This window comes from Scomber japonicus, chromosome 8 (assembly GCF_027409825.1).
Source record: "Scomber japonicus isolate fScoJap1 chromosome 8, fScoJap1.pri, whole genome shotgun sequence".
Classification (NCBI taxonomy): Eukaryota; Metazoa; Chordata; class Actinopteri; order Scombriformes; family Scombridae; genus Scomber; species Scomber japonicus.
Genome location: NC_070585.1, coordinates 19,819,455 through 19,841,858, shown reverse-complemented (window position 1 = coordinate 19,841,858; position 22,404 = coordinate 19,819,455). Strand labels below are relative to the sequence as shown.

General features: G+C 38.3%; 1 protein-coding gene across 1 annotated transcript in view; it reads left to right on the top strand.

Moving 5' to 3' along the window:
- The window catches only part of kdrl (kinase insert domain receptor like), a 42,697-nt gene extending 27,940 nt beyond the window's left edge, over positions 1-14,757 (top strand). The window contains 8 exon segments of the mRNA XM_053324411.1: positions 644-766; positions 958-1,069; positions 4,461-4,560; positions 7,051-7,156; positions 8,760-8,884; positions 10,139-10,217; positions 11,192-11,295; positions 13,900-14,757. Of these exon segments, the coding sequence (XP_053180386.1) occupies positions 644-766; positions 958-1,069; positions 4,461-4,560; positions 7,051-7,156; positions 8,760-8,884; positions 10,139-10,217; positions 11,192-11,295; positions 13,900-14,083 (933 nt within the window). The 3' untranslated portion in view covers positions 14,084-14,757.
- The last annotated feature ends 7,647 nt before the right edge of the window (positions 14,758-22,404 follow it).

Below are 22,404 nucleotides of genomic sequence, written 5' to 3'. Positions count from 1 at the left end.
TTACGTCATACAAATCACTAGGATAATGAATTTTATTATAAACAATAATACATTTAATTAAAGTTATTGAGGAATTGTTGTGTTTTGTTTATTTATAGATTGTTGTAGGCTTAAATTTGGACACATTTTACTCAGTATAGTAAAGGATCACCACACTCATCCTTGTTTGACTGGTGCATTTAAATGATCAAAGTCAGTAGAGGTAAAATTGTTCACATTCAAAGTTAAAAATAGTTGCAACTTATTTAAACTTTGATTTGACTATGTTACACTAAATGCTACTTTGGCATATTTTACTAAACTATTAATTTGTTTGTAAACCCAGCATTTAATACACCTATCAGTCCAGAACTCATTCATTTTTTCAAATCATTCATAAGTTTGGGTAGAGCGGATGTGACTGATTAGACAATGAAGCTATTGTTGTAAATAAAATGTTACAGAACATTTCTTAGCCTGGATATGGAACCCATCATCCTCCATTGTAATGTCACTGATGACTTGAACATGTGTTCCTCTGCAAGCTGACATGCATTATAGCAGACAGTGTACCGCTGTGAAGTCCATTGCATGCACATAACTTGAACTTATACACATCAAGTTTGCATCAAATAGAATTTCGTTTGTTCCTTTCTTTCATTAGTGCATCCACCGTGATTTGGCTGCACGAAACATTCTACTGTCTGAGAATAATGTTGTGAAGATTTGTGATTTCGGACTTGCCAGAGACATCTACAAAGACCCGGATTATGTGCGCAAAGGAGATGTAAGTTTATTAAAGTTAGACTTGTTGTACAGTATATTGTAGCCTAATTGAAGGTTAGCTAAATCAAAGCAGCACCTGCTCACACATTTAAAATCTACTGGCTCTCCACAGATGTGACAGAAGAGTTAGTGCTGATATTGACAGGTGAGATATGGCAGTAAATGATCTCTTATCTCAATATCTGTGTACAGGCTAGACTGCCGCTCAAGTGGATGGCACCCGAGGCCATTTTCGACAAGATTTACACGACTCAGAGTGACGTGTGGTCCTTTGGTGTTCTCATGTGGGAGATCTTCTCTCTGGGTAAGTGTCATGGTTCATTGTAGTTTCATAGTTTTGCATACAAGGAAGCAAATTAACTTGTCTAAATTGATCATTTACACAATGACACATCTTATGATAACATGAAAAACAGTCAACACTGTTTTTCATACCTTTCATACAAATACATTTTAAACAGCTCTCTCTGTAATTAGATGATAGTTATTTCCCAGTGACATGAAGATACTGAAATTCACATGTATGTGTAGATTGTGTTTATTCTTAACATCCTCACATACAGCCTGGCAGCTCAGTGAGACACAGGGTTGTTATCAGAGATTTCCAGTAAGAAAACAGCTCTAACTCGGTGGACCCGTGCTGTGCCCCCGGCTGTGCAGCCTCACCAGATGCACAGTGTAATAGTCTTCTTTCACTGTGTAATTGTGCTTTTGGGACAAAGAGCCTGGGCTTTCATTGTCAGCCTAAGAAAACTATTTCATGCCACTCATGCAAAAACATTAGTGACTGTGATTTTTAGTGCAGGCATGGGACATTAAAACACCTCCTGTTTAAGCTATCCATTTCTCCCCAGCTGGCAACACAAACTCACAGTTACCAAGCAGCCAGATCAGTGTAAATGTGCCCCCCTGCTGTGAAACCACTGCAGCCGTTAAGACAGCATTGTGTGCCAGCCCATGACTGCCTGTGCACTGTGGCACAGAGCTCACCACATGTTTCTAAAGCAGGACTCAACATGAAATATTGTATGTGCAAGTGTCACCATGGGAAGCAAGGGAAACATAACAGTCAATGTAAAAAAAGCAGAGAGCCTTAAATGGATATATTGCTATACTGTACTTTTGACTGTGGTGCTTTTGAATCACCGCCATAAGGAGTCATCACCCACTGCTGTTGAAAGAAAAGTGTGTCAAATCGCATATTCTTTAAAATGTAAAGCACATTGACGTCACTGTGACACCTTTCCTTTTTTCTCTCCTTTTTCCCTCATTCTTTATCCTCCCTCTTCTTAACTCTTGACATATTCTCACCACATTTTCTGTTAGAGAAACACTTACACATCTGGGTAGTGTTAACTGGCCCTCAGAAAAATAAATCAGGAAACAAGGATACAATATGACCGAGAAAAATGGCAAAGACTTGAGCTTTGCAACCTGATAATGTTTAGAGGTCAAACGTTCGACCGTTACCCAAGTGTGTTTTTCAGATGGCTCTGTGAACCAAAAGTGTGTCAGTTCTGTCTTGTGGGTTTAAATATCATAACCTTGTTAGTATAGCGTTGATGGCAAAATGTCAACCAGCTTTACATGGTGTTTATCATACTAGATATACACATTATCAGATGTTGGAATTGTTTGGATTATAATTATATAGGAAATGGGATGAAAGAATATTCTATCTCAGAAATACACAGATGGCAGCTTTGGACTCTAAGATGTAATATAATAAGATATGATACAACATTTCACTTTCTATTGTTTACAAGTTTCTCTTCAGTTGCACAGAATATGACGCAGAACATTATTCATTCAAACAAAACATTCATCAAATGTATCTCGAATCTCAGTTTTTATAAACATAACAGACAAACATTTTAAATACAATGCCCAAAAAAACTGATTTAAAAGGGGTCCACACCACATGTAAACTTTTGTGCAAAATCTTTTATTTGGGACCTTCGTATTAATTTGGAATAAGTATTTAAATAAACAAAAGTTAGAATTCACTTTGCAGTTGGCATTAAGGATCATTTAAGGCTCATGTTTATGCACTGACCGTCACATTGTGGTAGACAGTATGTGGAGTCTGTATCGGCTGCAACTAGAACATGGACTGGTGTTAATTGTGACGGAGGAAACTGAAATGTGCTGTGTTTTATTCTGTAAATCTTTTTGTTTTTCTTCAAGCTTTCTGCTGCACTGAATTTGTGGTTTCCCTCTAAATGTGGAAAGCTACAAAGATGGTATTTCATGTTGTGTTTAGGGATTCAAGCAAGCACACAAAAATATAATACATGATTACACAGAATAGGTGGCATTATCCAAAGCCAACAAAATGATATTTGATACAATTTGGTTGAGTGCATGACTGTATGTTTTCACAGTGAGCCAGGCATGAGGTAGGTTTTTGGCTCAAAGTTAAAATTGTATTGCCAACATTACAACTCAAATGTAAATAGAAGTAGTGGTGTTTCCCTTTTGGTTGACGAGTGATACATTTAACAGATTCATGACTCAGTGGTAACTTTGTTGGAGTTTGCATTTATGTATTCGGAAGTTACGGCATGACAATCTGCATGACTTTCCAAACAGGCTTGCAAGAATTGCAAGCCTCACAGATTGCAAGAATTGCAAGCCTGTGAAAGCTTTTTCACTTTTACCAGTAAAGGAAGTAAATCTGAGCTTCTTCTGTCACAATGTCTTGACACACTGGCTGACTAACTGTATATTTTTTTGGCTCAGGTTGGTAACCATAATCCCCTGTAGGGAATCACTAAAGCAATAGAGACTGGGTGGATGTGTCCTTGAAACAGCAAATTGTGGCTGATGATCTTTTAAAACTTTAATATATAAATCATTCATAATGTATTATGGTATAAAATAATATATTATTGCATTTATCACAGTTGAAAACAATACTACAACCAGTAAACTGGAGTACTTCTCTTTGTTCAAGTTCAGTTTAATTATTGGTCAGGGGAGCATTTAGTGAGGATTTTGGTGTTTCATTCAGCCATCCCAGTTTCACAATCTTCTTCATCCTTTAACTTTTCTCCATTCTGCCAACATTCTCCGTGTAGCTTCTGCCTCTAATTTGTAGCAAACTAGTGGCAAGAACTATATTTATAAAACATTTTACCCAAAGGATTTGTTTTGGTGTCTGTTAAAATATGTGGACAGTCTGTTTAAGTGTTAGCATTGTGTAGAATGCACTGAACTCTGACTACTGACTCAACTTTCTTAAATATAATGTTACATGTGAGTTTAAAATGTAAATGTAATTTATTGGAACAAAACTTAATCGTGTGATTGTAACCTACATCATTTTTTCCATCATGTCTACATTATGAAGTTATACAATCCAATCCAATTCACTTTATTTATATAGCACAATTTTAACAAACACAAGGTTTTCAAAGTGCTGCACAACAAGATAAAACAGAATAAATAGATAACACAATATAAGCACAATAAAAAGATGAAGTAGACAATAGAAAGATAAAAGCAATAAAACAAATTAAAATATAATAAAATAGGTAAAATGCACTGCCCGCACAAGATACACATATGCATGTATACACAAAGTCAACACTCGGTGTTGGTGTCAAAAGCTACACAAACAGAGTGTGTATTTTTATTTTTTATACACAACAAATAACTCTGTAATGTGCATTTCCCTCTCTCTCCTCTCCCAGGTGCCTCGCCGTACCCTGGCGTCCAAATTGATGAGGAATTTTGCTGCAGGCTGAAAGAAGGGACCAGGATGAGAGCCCCAGAATACTCTTCTTCTGAAATGTGAGAATTAGTATGAATAATAGTCTGGCAAGCAGAAAATTAAAGAAAAAGGTTCCTTCCCAATGTCCGTGTCAATTAAGTCAGGGTTAGTGGAGTGAAGTGGATAGTGTTTAGTAACGTTAACGTACTGATTGTCTGCCCTATCCTGCCAAATATTTCTTTAAAACATTTAGGAGTATAAACGTTTGAAGGTTTGCTCTTCGTGAGAAAACAAAACTGTGTAAGGAGTAGATCAATCAGTGAACAAAACTGATACCCCATAACCTCGGCTATATAATCTCCTCTGTACAGTCAACAGGGACCTCACAAAGGCCAAGAAAATAAAGGCAGCAATTGAAAGCGTCCCATATCGATATACAACAGATAGGAACCATTGTTTCTTTCTCCCTCTTTGTGGTTGTACAAAAAGGTCAGTGTTGCCTGAAAAGGAAGGAAAAGAAGGAAACATTAGCTACTGATTGGCTCTGTGATCATGAACTTGAAGCTCTGAGACATTTTCTGACTGACAGTGGCACAGATGTAACCGAGCGCCATGTTTAAAGGGAATGTCGGGAGTGATGAGAGCCAGAGACTGGATATTTTTTGAGTAGGGGCTGGTGGATGATGCTAGATATAAATATCTGTGGGAGAACCTTTCCACAGAAGAGCCTTCCTTGGTATCAGTGCTGTCAGTCAGTGATGCAGAATACTATAGCTTTTCTATCCAGTGCCTAAACTTTTAAGACATGTGCAGTCCTACATGTTTCCAGGCCCAGTGTGCATAGATTGTGTCTGGTTTTCATTTAGAATGACTCATGTAGTGAAACTCCACAAATCTTATTTGTTTTGAAAGCATAATACTACACTTCTGCTTAATAATGATGTGGTATCAAAAGGTCCAGCATTTTAAAGCATCTTCTGCCAAGTAAAGCTAACTGAATGAATTTATCAGCTTTAGAAAGAAGACAGTGATTGGAAATGATATACAAAATATAATCCAGACTGTAGGTTTGAGTCAGAACATCTGTAAATGCAGACCAACTGGTGCCAATAATCTCTTGTACTTTCCGGCTTGATTCAGGCGACCCATTTGATGAAAATTGAACTGCCAGATTATAAACTTTGCATTCTTATGACTGTAAAGCCGGCTTCTGATTTCAAGCCAAGATAAAAAAAAATACCTGCTGACATCGGTTCAAATGGGATGCACATTAATGCACTTAGATTCCCCACAAGAGGTCTGCAGTTGATCATGTGTCTGTAAGCTCAGGTTTTGACACCTTGACCCTCACCCCAAACCCCTAATACATGAATGATGAAAAACATATGAGGCTGTTGAGCACGTCTGTGTGGTGAGCACATAATTCAGGTCACTGCAGCTCTGATTCATCAGGAACTACTGCCTGTTAATAGGATTCCCAGTGCTGAGGCATTGCAAAGGAATTTAGCGGATGCCTCTCAGTGAGTGGGAATACAACAAATAGGATGCTCATTTCCCATCCTTCCATACTTACTCTACTAGACAATGTAACTCAGTTACGCAGAATCTCCTCTCCCTCAGACACACCACACTCCCTCAAGACCCAAAACATGTGGGGGAAGGCTATTTATTCTCATTACAGACCATGCAGGAAATGTGGTTTAAATTGTGCAATCATACAATGTATCTACTTCCCCCCTCAATGATATGCATAAGGGCTGTGATCACGCTCTCCACATCCTGTCACCATTACGAGGGCTACCACCTGTTAGAGTATACTTGTTTTATGTTCATTAACGTAGGATTCACAGACGCTTGACTTCTTTCAGCTGGGCCTGACAGCATTGAAAGTGTACCCTGTTCACAGAAACCCAGATGGAGAGGAGGGGTGTGATGTACAGCAGCAATAGACCATCTGCTTTTTACAACCATCTCCTTAAAACTTGAGATTGATTAATTAGGATGTCAGAGGGGAATCATAAAGGCTATATTTACTTAAAATTTAAGATTTCTGTGGGGAAAGCGGTGGTTGTTGCAGCAGAAAGAGGATAGATATCCATCACTGATGGATCCCAATCAGTAACACGCTGTGAACGTAATTTAAACAGCAGCCGCGGTGCTCTGTTTCTAAATTCCTCCATTAAATGAGACAGAGCAGTGCGATGGAAACTCACATAAAAGCTCTGAGTCTTCCCACATGGGCAGAGATGCTGACAGCCTGTCAGAGACAAGGCAGGCTGAGCGCTCTCACTGGTCTTCACACCCAAGACCAGGAGAGAATCAGATCCAGCTCCAGAGGCTTAAAATCCCCAGAAAATAAGGAATAGGGTATGTACTAATGTTCTAGATGACAATTGATGTATAGGTTGACCAGATGTGGCCTCTTCTTGCACCAGTCTTAACACAGAGATGTGAAAAGAAGACCACTTGTATGTTTATCTTGTATTAAGAATGTCCGTCCAGTATATAGAAGGTTTGTGTGTGTCGTGTATGTCACAGTGTTTGTTCAGTGGTGTTTTCTTTGCCCGTAGATATCAGACCATGTTGGACTGCTGGCATGGGGAGCCACTGGAGCGGCCAACCTTCACTGAGCTGGTGGAAAGACTGGGAGACCTGCTTCAGGCCAGCGTGCAGCAGGTATGATCGACAAATTAGAACAACATATGATAGAAGTGAACATGTGTTGTCAGAAAAAATTATACTAAATTTAAATCAAAGTTTAATTTCCAACATACTCTGAAAATCCTAACCAAGCAGAAAACCCTTTTAGCAATATTAGTCAGTAGCTCTGCATGATTAGTCACAAACACTCATCAGCCTCATAAGAGGAACCTCACTGTTTCATTCTTAGTATCACACAATTAACATTTCCTGGTATGAATGTTGTGAAATGTCCCAAAATCTCACTCTTGGAAGTTTGTGATATTTTTAAGAATGTCAAACTTGTCCCCACTAGTCAAAGATGCAAAACACTCACTGGAGAAAATCACAGTATTTGGTTTTCATGCCAACATTTAGAAACATTCATTTTTTAATTTAGATGACTTCATGTGACCAATTAGTTGCTGCTAACCAAGACCTGACCCAGCACCCAAGTGGGCCAGTTCCAACTGACTGTATATTCTAATATGTATACTCTAATTAGGTCAAATTCTACCGCTGTGTGTCTGGTGTGACGATATGTTTAATATAAGAATGAATCCATCTGATGCATTAAAGTCATCGCACACGAAAAAACTGACTTTTGAGGTGAAGCAGAGAATCTGAAGTATTAGAAAATATGACGTGTTACTACTCTTTTTCTGTTTGGGACTGTTCAGGTCAACAGCATTTAGGATTAGGTCTATGTCAGACTGAGTCTCTCTTGCATACGGTCATTTTTAGATCAGGTCTCTTTGTTTTTTGTTTAATTACACTGGTCTGTCTTAGATCAGGTGAACTTGTAAAGCCCTCTAATCCTATTCTCAGTTCACGTGAATATGAAAAACATATTTGAAGCTCTCATCCTCCCTAAAGCACAAAATAAGTTATGGTTGTGTTAAAGAAAATCTTCTATTGAAGGAGTAATGAGATGATACTAAAAAAAGGATGGAAGATGTGATGGAAGAATGGGAAGGAAATTGAAGAGGAGGGCACTTAGATTCAACTCTCACTGATGATAAGCTGTAACAAGACCAGATCCTTTTCAGGCATCAGGATGTACAGGATGCCCACACTCAAGTTCCTACTTACAGCCACTAAAAGAGAACTGGCTTCTTGTCCTGATTGTACATTACTGTAGACAGATAAGCACACAAAAAAGGAATTCAATTTCACTACTACTGCTGTGACTACACAAGACTGTAGATTGTCCAATGAGGTAATAAGATATAAGATATATCTTATTGCATAAAAACTGCATGTTGCATTACAAATGAGTCTGTGAAAGCTATCCTCATGAGAAACAATCTGGACTGGACACAGAGAACAGTGGAGGGTTTTACTCTCATTAATACAGCTATTGTTACAGTGCAGGAAGGCTGGTCACGGACTTTGCCGACTCCACCAAAATCATGAACATTGTATTGGATTTATTAGGCATGACCTTAGTTTCTTTGGCTGCTTGCCACCATCTGTGGATGTGTGTGTTTGCATAGTGTGCACAACGTATCGCCCATGAAGCCTTCAGTGTTTTATACTTTGCACCATGCAAGCGTAAGGCTGCACTCTTAGATGTTTTGTCTCTGCTTGGTTGATTTAGGAGGGGAAGCACTACATACCCATCAACACAGCCCTGCTGGCCAAGGTAGGAGACCTGTCTGCCACCAAGACGTCAGAGGAGACGCCATCAAGACCCCTCTCCCACCGTGACTCAGGGAGCACCTGGTGAGAAGATGGATCATTGTTCATTGGCTAGTTTATATAAAACAGAGTGAAACTGAAACTCTTGTACTTACACATGTTGCTACTTTATCTAATCTTCTCTGCTGAGTTGATTCTTAGCCATGTCTGTGCCATGGCTCAAAGCAATGTTAGGCGTTTATTGGTCGGTCCATCACTGTGGTCCAAACTGAAATATTTCAACAACTATTGGATTATTATAGATACTCTTATCACTTAAGGAGCTACTTTGATGTTTCCTCTAGCACTAAAGGATGTGTTTTAATTTATCCTTTAAAGCATTTTAGTTGAGACAAAATTTTATTCAGACATTCATGGTTTTGTATTTGCAAAACTGACATGATTCCAATCAGTCTCAGCTGTACTTTTTATTATGTGCTAATTAGTCAATTGTTAGCATACTAACACAGAAAACATAGTGGTGAACATGGTAAACATTATAGCTGCTAAACGTCAGCATAATAACATTATCATGAGCATGTCTACGCACAGCCTCACAGAGCTGCTAGCATGGCTGTAGTGTAGTGTAAACTCTTGTTGGCTCAGATATTTTACTCTCCACTATGAACTTGTTAAGACATTCAAAGGAAATAAATCACCTTATCTTGAAGGCATGTAAACCTACCCTCAGACTGTTAAAAGTCCAACACTGCGGTCTGTTGTGCAAAGGAAATGCCTCAATCATTTTCCCACTTTGCACTGAATATTATCCAAAACAATAACTGTTCCTGCAGCACTCAGACTAAATCCTTCCACCAGAACATTAAGGTCTGACTTGAGGACAATGACAGGCCAGATTGGCACATGATAACGTCTCGATGGCCAAAGAGCTTTTAGTATTGTGGCTTCTGTGAGGAATTTCCCCCAAAACCGTAGCGCCTCCCTCTAGATTTATGTCCACTTAAAATAATATTTGTTTGAGCTCTTGGGTTTTTCACAGATCCTCCAAGTGTGTTTATTGAGGAGGTGATGAAAACCAGTAATGACAGTCATCCCTTTAGGTAAATTAAGCAGTCGTTTTATCCTCTCAGTGTTGAAATGTAAAGTCAATAAGGTGTGTTTTCAAAGTACAATGTCATAGATTCTACACGTTGTTGATCTAAGTGATTAAGTTCCTGCGGTTTTGTTGCTGAACTTTGCCTCTTGGCTCCAGTGTAATCAAAGGATCCTCTAAACAGAAACAGAACATTGTAGAGTATTTTGGAGTCTTACCCTGGAAATGTTGTCTTTTTTTGCCAGGAACATCAAGATCCGTCCCGCTAGCGTCAAAACCTTCGATGAGGTTACCATGGAGGATGGGACAAATGAGAACCACGAGGTGAGTTATTCGTGCTGACACTAAACCAGACACTCTACCCTGCAACATCAGTCTTACTATTTACAGTAGCTTGACTGAACTTGGGGGTTTAATATTCATTTTAAAGTACTTTAAATTGTTTTTTTATCCAAGGTTCAAAGCCACTGTTTATTCCTCTGCTCTTATGTCATGTGACATCCCACCAGACTTACCATACTTTTTCAATTTGTCACCTAAACACTGTTTCAGATTCCCAGTTGTATGTCTCATTTAGTCCAGAGAATCTTAACAATCAGGATTTCCTGCACTGCTACCATCAAACACTGAATGGCCTTCAATTTTTTGAATCTGAATCATGATAAAACTGAAGTTCTGGTTATTGGCATTGATCATATTTCTAACCCACCTCCTTGTCTTGGAAAGCCCACAGCTATCTTAAACCATTCAAGCAGAAATTTAGAGGTTGGTTTTGATCCAAACAAACTTCAATCATCACATTATGTTCAGTTTTGTTACGTACAAATACCATTTTTTGCCAAAGTCAAACCAGTGCTTCCCTAAAACATAGTTGAGCAACTTTTCCACATTTGTTTTCTCTCATTTCAAGTACTGCACTTCATTAGTTGTACTATGTTCAATAGGATGCAGTGATTTGTGCACAATACAGCAGAAAGGCTTCAGACCAACACTAGACTAGAAGTCAATACATCTCTACAGTCCTCCTGATTACTTTTTGATTACTTTTAAAGCCCTTTGTGCCTTGGCTCTGCTGCATATTTCTGGTCTTTAACTCCAATTTTATGATTTTGAGTTTTTAATTTGTGAAATTTCACTGTTTGACTTTCCGTGAAATCTTTGTTGTTGATGATGGTAATGCATTTTATTTGAATTTCTGAAGCATTTTGTCGCTAATTTGTTCACCTTTGATAAGAAAGAAATAAAAAAGAGTGGAAGATGGGATTTTTGGTTTTAATTTGTCTCTCCATCCTCAACAGAGCGGTCAGTCAGACAGTGGGATGGGTTTGTCCTCTGACAACATGAAGACTCTGAAGCGTCTGGAGTCGTTGGCAGGCCGACCTCTGAGCATCATGGCTCTAGCGTACGTAAATGAAACCACATCAGCACCCTTCCATATGCTCTGACAATGATACATTAACACACTGGAAGAGAGTGCAGAATACCTGCTTGGAAACCTCTGGAATGTGCTGGAATGTAAACTCAATACAACAGAATACAATCATACATACACACATATACACACACACAAAAAGCTCCTGGCCTACAAAGAAGTCAGCAACTTGTTTTCTGCCGGTGGCACAAAGGAGACGTGGGAGGGATAAACCTTGAAGGTGACAAACTGAAGGACGTTTCGACCGTTTTAAGAGTCCACACTAAAACCTCTTTGTTTTTGTCAAAAGAGTCTTGAATGACATTCCTCCCACCCTGATTTAACCTCTGAGTCATGGCTGTCTGCTATAATCCACCGTTCCAGATAACAAATACACATGATCTCAAAGGAGTGACGAAGGCCTACAGTGAAACCCTGTGGATCATTTGATGACTTTAAGATGTGGATCCTGCTAGGGAAAGTATATAAAACTAACAGAAAGCTGAAAAAACACTGAGACAACTGAGACAGTATGTTCTCGCTTTTGAGGTTATCCGAGGATAAAGTCAAATCTGAGTAAAGTTTCTGTCAATCTTTCTCTTATGAGGGGTCCCTGTAGGTGTCTTAAGGCTTAAATATTAAGTCTACAGCAGTCAGTGGGGCGGTTAATTTTCAGGGTCATACCCCTGAACTCAGTAATTACACTTTAAACCTCACAGCATTATTGTGCTGTTCTCTGTACTGTAGCAAATATCAATACTCCCTCATATTGTTGTGGTTTCCACTTAAAGTATTAAGAAGAGGAACAGTAATAAAGCAAATGTTAATGTTTCACAAAGACACAATAAGTTAGTGTCTGAGGCGCTGTAATTAATTTACTGACTTCTACAAACACCCACATCCTGCCACGTCTCTTTCAACCTTAAAACTTGTAGTCAAGGCCAAAAAAACTTGTTACCGTCCCGCTCCTGTCATCAGGGCCTCTGCCATGGTGAGAAGAATCAGTCCAGGCATGCAGAGAATGATCTACACTTTGAGGGGAGGACTTCCTTGCTGGGCAACCGCTTAATCACTGCCACCTTTGAACTTAGGAGGGTTTACAAAAGGCCTCCCCTGTTGACTACAGCGCTGCGGCTCCTTTTGTTAAGCACAAGTCCACCTGTTGCTCCCTCAGCCTTCAACAGTCCTTGACAAACAGGACAACTTACAGTCGGCGCCGATTTTTAGAGCAAATAATTGCTGTAAACTACATTAATATGACTCATTTCAATTCTCATTGTACTATTGTCTGCTATTTTTGATGCCTGGTTTAGCAGGTATTCATCAAGAAGGCATTCCAGTACAGCGGCGTCACTTACCCCCGCTGGGCTCTGACCCTTTGGCCTTGCGAGAGGAGCTCTGGAAACCCTTGGCAACCTCCAAAGACAATAGCGAGCAATTACTCATATTCTGCACATCAAATGAAGCAGAAAAGCTCAGGATGATTGATTACATAATATATGAATGAGGAAAGGTTTGTTGTTTGATCGTACAGCTTCACAAGGACTGTTTTTTCAATTTGAGGATATCAAAACAGCTCCTAGATCCATTGTGAGGATGATTAAATCAAGTTCTCTTGGAGAAAACCAACTTGTGAGCTCACAGAAAGGTTGATGGGTTCACAGTTGTTTGTTTACTCATTACCACAGTCACCACCAATTTTCACCCTGATTATCTAATTGTTCTCCAAATAAAAATCTTATTAGATCATAATTGTTGAAAAGCTGCTGCAATCATATAAAAAGTCTAAATAGAGGCACTTGAAATATTTCAGTGAGGACATGTGAATGTGTTTTGAGAAAAGCCTGGTGGCATTTCTTGTTCAGAAAGTGATCTGATTATCCTGTCATGCCACACTGGTTTGTTGTGTCTTTGTCATGTTTGTTTCTCTGTGTTTTTTTCTTAGCAATTAGCAGAGTCTGTTTATTGTAGAGGGCTGATGATGAGTTCATTTTTAGTATGCACGTCTATGCCAGCATTTCTCAGAGAAGTGAAGTGAACATTTTGAATACAGTGGACATGTTTTAAAATTTAGATCACAATAGAACCAGGAGGTGTTTCCATTTCTTTTTGCTGCAAGATCCCCTCTAATCATGTTAGAAAACATAAAAAAGTGCTCTGCTTTGAATACGCTCAAATGCCTTGTTAAACTTTATTGAATCTATTTCTTCTCCCTCACTGTAAAATCTAAATATAAAAAAATTATTTTAAAAGTTTGACTCCTGCTCATTAAATGTCTAATACTTCACTGAAAGTCATGTTAGACTTTATTCACTTTATTATTCATGATCGGCTTCCAAACTAGTTGTGATATGACAAAATTATACTTGTGATTATGCACTGATACAGCAGATGTAAAAACAATCTTTCAATATCAGACTCTGCCCATACATCATTCTGCACATTAAAGCTCAAACATCACAGTGTAAAAAAAAACCTTCTATAAAACATACTTTAATATAGTGACTAATATAATAATAATATAGTGATTAATGTGACAGCCTTACAATGGTGATATATCCTGCTTATATGTATTGTTTGTCTGTTTATTTTTAGGATGAAGGCAGCAAGTAAGAGTAAAGAGTCTGTGCTGACCGACACTGAAAAGGAGAAATTCCCACCAACAGTTTCCTCTCTGGACTTCAGTCTGGATGACTCAGCTCTGGATGACGACCTGGAGTGTCACAGCCCGCCGCCTGACTACAACTATGTGGTGCGCTACTCCACCCCACCTGTGTAACCTCTTGCTCCGCCCCTAGAGAATCTGACCGACAGCCTCGGACCCACCGCTTTATTCCTCTGTTTTGACTCTAATGTGTGGACTGTTCTTTACCAAACATTTGAGAGAGGGAAGAAAACAAAATCTCTCTTTACGTGTTTCTAAAGGACACTATGAAATGACTCCTGAATCAACTCTTAACTAGCGTCTTCCAACTTGCAGGGCGCCTGCTGTGCAACAAAAGGAAACCTGTAAGCTGTTCATTCCTTCCCAGTTTTCAGATGTAGGCTGACGTTAATGCTGCTGGTCCGTTCCACATTCACTGTGATATGTCAAACAGCTGAAAACAGGCTCAGGTATTTCTTTGATCTACTGTGAAAACAAACCACAAAGATTCGAACTTCACCACAGATTCAAACTAACTACCATCGGACGCTTTTAAAGTTTATATTGAGACTATTTTATATCTGTTGTAATTTTCTTTATGTAAATGAAAAACTGGAAAGTGTTTTGTTAAGAAGGTCAAAAGTGATGTTGATCCGTCCATATGAAGGTTTAGTTTTGCCTAAAGAAAAAAAAAGCAGATGGATACCATGGAAACCAGTATAACAACGGTTATTAATTATGAAAGGTCTCGTATTTGAGGTGTCATTGCTCCTGTACTTTCATAAAAAGCTCATTTAACTCAGGTTGACCCAGAGCGACAGAGGAGGGTGGGGGGGATGGGGGTGGGTGGGAGGTGTCTGTCATCAAGCTCTTTTTTAAGCTCTCCAGCTTGAGAAAAATCACAGGTTAATGGAGGAAACAGGGTAGAGCTGAGAGAACGACCAGACGGCTTCACACTTAAATTTACAGCTCGACCTTGAAGGCATTTAAATGAAGAGTTATAGTTCAATTCTTCCTCCTGCCTGATCTGGCGTTGAAGAAATGTTTTTTTTCCCCAGTCAAACTAAAAAGAGAAAGCGACATTGAATCCAGAGAGCCTCATGAATTTGTTTATTTTCTTATGTACAATCTAAGTTAGAAACATGAGATCAGACTTCATAGGAACAGTTCTCTTCGAAAGCACTAGTATGAATAAATTGTGTATTTATTTAGATTGTAAACACTGTTGCGTAGTCATCTGGTTCTGTTGTACATTTAGATTCATATTTAAAAGTTAGCCAAAGGATTTACCGGCTCTCCCTGATATTGACACTTCACTCCAGATTTATATGCTGTTCGTGCTGCTGTATTCACTGGTAGTAAATGTGAGGGAATCTTCTTCTGCAGAAACGTGTATGTAGGTATTCTCCATCTTTCGTTTAAGTGTTAGCTTGTGTGTAAGCTTGCAGGGCAGGCTACAGAAACTCTACATGTGCAGGACCAGTCTGCTCTGGTTCACTGTAGGTTTTATTATGTGTTAAAATCTCTTTGTTTTAGCTTCATTTGTTATAATTCAAGATCAAGTGAAAGTACTTTGGACCAAACCTTCATTCACACTTGTAGTACCATACAAACACCCTGTAAGAGAGTGGCTAACTTTGTGCTTTTTGACCACTAAAGAAAACAGGTTTTTTGTCAGCGAGTAAACTACAAAATGGATATTTTGAACCCCTGTGTATTTCCAAATGGTGTTTTGTTTGTATAATGTGTTGTTTATGTGGAGAAGAAATGATTATGCACTGATACTTTATATCAAATATAGTGTTTTTGTATTCTAAAGGTATATTATATTATTATCAGACAGTGTTGACAGTCACATGTTACTGATTTTATTTTGCTCTTTTATTTAACTCCAGTACCTTACATAGTAGGAAATTAACGTTTACAGTATTTGTTTTATTATTTCTTGCCAACCTAACATAAATTTATTTTAGTTTTCACTTAATGGATTATGTTCACCTCTTATTTGTCTTCAATTTCCAGCTTCATTTCAGCTATCACAGTAATATACAAAGATTTAAACATGAATGCAAAGATAAACATATTTGGATACATAACCATGACTAATGGTAACCTGCAGCAGTTCAAACCATCTATGTGGCTTTTTGTGTTTTTCATGTAGTTTTACTGAAATGTAATGTTCCCCAACACTGTTACCTGAGCATATGAAATAAATAAATGAATAAAGATCTATATATTTATACATTACCTGCTGTCTGGACTCATAATTACTTAAACATCTTAATGAGGAAAACATATTTATTCTTGTCAGTGTTTAAATTAACTTAAGTACAAATGTTTGGACCCTCGAAACACATTGAAATCCCAGAAAAGCAGAGGGTCTCTCTGTTTTATTAAAACACAAATTGGTGCTGCTTAAAAGATTTTTAGCATAATTGAAACATCTCAACATCTATTATCAACTGTCTCCACAGGATGAATCTTTCTAACTTTGGTGATCTTCTAGGATTTTTCTCAGTGATTTTCCTGTGATGCCATTAGCAGGTTGACATGTTCAGTGTAAAATAACATCAGACATTCATGATCTTTCATGCAGTGCCATCATAAGGTAAAACATTAAAATATGTCAAACAACTTGGTTTTCTTTACAATGAGCATTAAACTCTCACAAATCTACCAGCATGGATACAGACTGGCATCAACATGTAACAATTTTGCTTACTCTAATCAAGAAATCTGCTGAAAATGACAGCTAATGAAAATCCAGCTAAAACGCTTGCAGATCTGTGTATTATTTGTTTATTTTGCTCAAAAATAATGATTACATGGTTTCAGTCAGTCCAGTGAAAATGTAATTAAATTGGTTAATCTGGGATTGGGACAGAGATTGGCTTCCAACATGTCACAGATTGTGTCCCTACCTCCACATCTTCAAATTAGTTTAAGGTGAGCCCAGAGAAATGTTTCTCCTGCAGCAGATGAAAAACATACATGAAAACAACATACAACACTAAGAAAAACATGTAAGACTGTACATCTGCAACTGTAAGATATATAGTTTGTTTCATAAATAAAAAGAAAGCTCAATATTTAATCAACAGAAAATGTCCTGTAAAGGTGCTTCTTTATTACAGTATTTGCTAATAAAATAGAGTCCACAAAAAGGCTGATAGGCCTGTGCTTCCCAACAATTTTGAGCAGGGAAATGTCTGTGGTGAAACCTCTAATATTCTTAATATTGCATTGCTGGCAATTTAACCAAAGAGAAGTATTCCCATGTTTAACTGGAATATTTGTATAATTAATGTATAATTAATTTTATATAATAGTTTCTATAAGAAAAACAATGAGAGAAAACATAAAATTAGAAATAACAGGAATTTGTGTGGCTGAAATAGCCCAAGACCCCTCAGACTTCCCTCAGCCCCTTGTGAGGCCCCGACCCACAGGTTGGGGACCATTGAAAAAGTTTCTCAACCTTTTTTTAACCTCCTTTTGATTCAGAGTCTTGATTATTCCCATTTGAATTTGTGAAGCATTAATGAAAAGGTATGTTTGGATTGGAATGTGTCATCAGTGTTCAGCCCCTCTGTGGCTCCTTGGACTGATGGATTCACTTCCTTGCCAGAACAAGGTGTCGGCAGCCTGTCTGTTCACCGGGACAATGCCCGTCCAAGCGGGAAAGGAAGGAACTCTTAATCATCCTCGTCACGACCGGTGGACGCCACACACAAGACTTCCTCTGGGAGCGCAGTGCCCTTGGTTACCAACACTGGGTGTGTCCATGGGGGAACACACGCTATACAGGACGGGTTGGGCCCTCAGGCTGTCCTCACGGGCCCGTCTTGTCCTCACAGGATTGACTATGTTTACGGTAAGGTGAGCGCCCAACATTACACCCAAACACATATCAACAACCTCCGACTACTGTGGACTATTTCCAGAATATGAGATACAAACAAACAAGGGAAGGATGTTGGAAGAAGGAGGGGGTCTTGACTGTCAAGTTTTTTTTTCTTTTGGTAACAAATATAACAGGCTCGTGTAAAAACACTTACACACACAGTGTTTTTCCATACAGGCAGAAGCATGCGGACTGCCCTGCTCCTTTCCTGAGGGACCACTGTGGAGGAGCTCTGGTACTCACTTAAAACTACAGAGAGTTTATAAAACGTTACTAATTATTCACCAATTCCAATGAAAACAATGAAACAGGGACTACTTGCTTTACTCCAAGTTCAGTGTAAATTATCTGACAGCTATACTAAAGAAAAACAGCATAATGGTGAAGTGTGAAAGTACAACAACCCCAAACATACAGCCCAGTTCTCCAAGACAACTGGAACAAAAGGCCTGCCAAGTACCTTGGAAAACTGTGTGCAGGCGTACTGAGGAGAACTGCTGCTGTTTTAAAGTGTGGTCACAACAAACATTAATTTGATTTAGGGTTTCTTCTGTTAACTGCAGTTTGTATGAAGTTAACTAATTAACTAACCTCACTTCAGTGCCTATGAAAAGGCTGCTCCTCTTTTCACCGGGCCCTTTTTCACATCATTATCATTGTTTTCTGTGTTATATTGTTGTTAATTTCAGTCATATGTTTCCATTAATTTGTCAGGCTTTTTGATAATTGAATAAACTGGTTGTTAGTTGTGGTTCCTCTTTGTTTAGAGTTGTTAGTCCACTCTGTATGTTTTCAATTGTTCTGTCTAGGTCCTTGGGGTTAGATCAGCTGTTCAATCAGGGAGAGCAGAAGCAGGTTTGTATCATCTGTTCCTCTTGGCGGTGAGGAATGGAAATCGGAAATTTGGCATTGTTAAAATTATAGGCTACATACACTTTACTAACTCATTCATAACGTGACTTTTCAATGGTAACATCAAATATTTATAAAATATGTGATGATGATGTACAGTGTTTTTCAAGTAGCACAGGCAGTTGTGCTACACCACTGTTAGTAGTAACAGCAGTAACTGTAGTGATTGTAGTTAGGTTCCATATTATTGTCATTAAGTCATTAATTATTCTGAAATACTGTAATATTTCACAAAAATATTAAAGTACAAGAAATTGTAACGTATTTATTCTATTGGCATTTATAAGATTGAGAAACAAACACACATTAATGTCATGTAGTATAAAGCAATTCCACGGCTGATATAACTCCTCATTATTGTTCTGTGATCAAATTGTAATTAATGAAACATGCAACAGCATAAAAAATATGTGTGAAAAATGTTGTGTTCTGGCCCACAGGAATCCTATCAGACTCTTAAGGGAAGTAAGTTTTAATTAAATAGGCCAATTTAAAATAATAACAAATTTGCCATAGAGGCCTGTAACCTGTATATATGACCTTAGACTCACTCTGAATGAGGAGAAACTACACAAACATCTACTATGACAGTGTAAAAAAGAGGAACTTCAAAAAGGAAAAGGAAGGGTCTCAGGACCTAAATAGTTAATAAATAATTAAATAAATCAATAATAAATAATCAGGGTTTATAACATTTAGAAATGTCTGGTTTGTATTGAGAACCTCACACGTGCCGCCTTTTTGTTTTCCTCTTATTACGTTCATGAAAACAACCTCCCCCTCTTTAACCACTTCCAGGGTCTCTTCCCAAAGCAAACAGAGCTGCAAAACACTCCATCAATCATTGAAAAAAAAAAAGTGTTAATCAATTCAGGAACCTCTGAAACTGAAGCCAAAAACACATCCGGGCTCCAACTGAATCTGTGCAGCTTGAAATCCCATCATACACAGATTCAGGGGCCATCGACCAACACACTACAATGAAAAAAAAGGTTCCTCCTCCCCATATAAATGGCCACAAATGCTATTCCCAGACCCCTGCCCATGAAGGTGAATGGTGGGCAGACCACATCCGAGCCTCTCACCTAAATGCAGAACAATAAGCCGGATACTGTTCCCTTTAAATGGGCTAAGTCCAGTCCACCTTTAACAAGCAAAGAAAAAGTACAAACAACAACACAAACAGCTAAATAAAGACTAGACTTTGGTGCAAAGGTCGAAGCGAGAAAAACAAACGATGTGTGTGGGGATTATGAAAAGGATGAATTGAAAAATTAAAAAGAAAAATAGACCAACATTTGCTGGATAGAACATGTAATATCACAAAACAGAATCTGCACACAGTTTTTTTTCCTCAAAGATGACATTTTTTACACATAAGATGAAAAGTCTGCAAACATGACTGTTTAGCTGTAAACCATCATAGTTTAGGGAATTAGTATGCTAATATTTGTTTATTACCAAAGTCATTTTTTAATCATTTCTTATCCAATATCCCAAATCCCAAATTTGCCTCAGGGGGCTTTACAGTCCGTATGGCATTACAACATCTTCTGCCCTTAGACCTTAAATTTGAATAAGAAAAAACTCCCTTAAATGTATGTCTTTCTATTTTTTTGTACTTTGTTTTTATTATGGGGGTGGGGGGGGGGGGGTGTTAATTGTATGTTTTAATGTTTCTGTTTTATGTAAAGCACATTGAGTTGCCATTATGTATGAAATGCGCTATATAAATAAAACTGCCTTGCCTTGCCTTGCCTTAAAAATATTTGACCTGAGATTTTGAACAGATGATGACTCTAGATGAACAGTTAAGGGATCATCAAAATTACTACAATTTATTCTAATTATATGAACAAAATATTATCCAATAGTTTTCGGATAATTTCACTCCATAGAAAAACCATAATCAGGACATCACCTAAGACAGCAGGATTCATCCTTTGAGGAACATGAATAAAACTTCAAGTCAGTCCGTTTGTTGAGATATTACAGACCGGACCAAAGTGGTGGATTCACTGACATTAACGTCACCAGAAAGCAGCATACAGACTCTCCAGTTTCGTGTAACTAAAACATCTATAAACTCTGGTTGACTTAGCAAACCAATTACTCCCAAGGAAAAGAAATAATCAAGCATTTTATATTCATTCATGAATGATGTATGCTGAACTAGACCACATAATACCACCACAAATGTTGACAGTGCAGCAGAGATCAGAGACCACATCTGCAAACTGCGAGAGCAAACAGGACGTTTTGATGTCCCACATTTGGGCTCATCAACCTTCTACCAAGAGCAGCCACAAGAGCAGCAGGGTGGTTCCAGAGCAGGAATTTCACAGAAAAGGGATTACCACAGACACACAGACACACACAGACACACACACACACACACACACACACACACACACATGCATCCTAGCTCCAAAATAACCCCACCATGTTCACATTAATTATGCCACTGGGGTCCCGGCATTTTTTCCCATGCCCTCCTGGTGTATGAGCACTTTATACACCCTTTACCCCCTGCCAGAGAGGTAAACAATGGGGGCAAGTGCATGAGTTGGTTTCACTGCACTTTTGCCTTTGAATGGGCATTGATGAATCTGAAGACACTTGAGGATGCATGCCTGATATTCGTATGTTAGTTCTCTGGAAAACATTTCAGTATCAGAAAATCAGATATTAGCTGCAAGTTTTTTTGTGCTTATCTGATACAAATCTCTTTTGCATTGTTTTCCATCAGTAAACAAACAGGGAACGGCAGGAGGGAGCACACATGCTATGAATAAAGTAAACATGCAATATGGCATGCAATCAAATTCAGGCAAACATTACAAGCTTTATAATGTTCTCGTAGAATGTCTTTTTAAGAGATCCAGTAAAAAAAACAATATTTGAACTCAGCTGAATTGATCTGGCTAATGCACAACACATGAGTTGCCTGACCGAAATAAAAAGCCACTTATATAATTTCCTGAAGTGAGTTTAAAGTGCCCTCCAGACATGTTTTGGGACACATAAAAATCCTCTGCTTGGAATGATAAATTGTATTTGACATGTTTTTCCACAAAATCCTTAAAATGGCATCTTCTCCTTCTAACACATTAAAAACCCAGACCTTATGTGCACTGCAGGCTTTAAGTCTCCACATCACATTGTTGTAAATCGTATACTTGACCCCAATTGGCTCCAATCTGTTTGTGATGTCACAAATCCTACTCATAGGTACACGCCTTAATCTCAGATTTAATGTTTAAGGGAAACTTTCCACCTTCAGCAGATGAATGTAAAAACAGCCCTCTAGTGTCAAACTGCACAGTGAGGCTCAAACATCCAACTGATGTAACAAGAAAAAAAAATTGTGTGTGGGGGACTTTAAAGTTATTAAAACTTTAGCAACACCCCGGAGTCCTCATGAATTATTTCCTTGTAATTACACAGATAAGTGGTACTCTAAGTCGCAGGTGGCGTCACAGATGTGTGTTAATCTTGAGCTTTGTTTGCTCTTTTCTGGAGAAAAAGTGGAGAAATGAGAGATCCGTGTGCAGGGAGCGACTGAACTTCCTGTGTGAATGTTTTATCCATGTTTTTTTCATCTTGGGTCTTTAAATGATGATGTTCCCATTTTCCACAG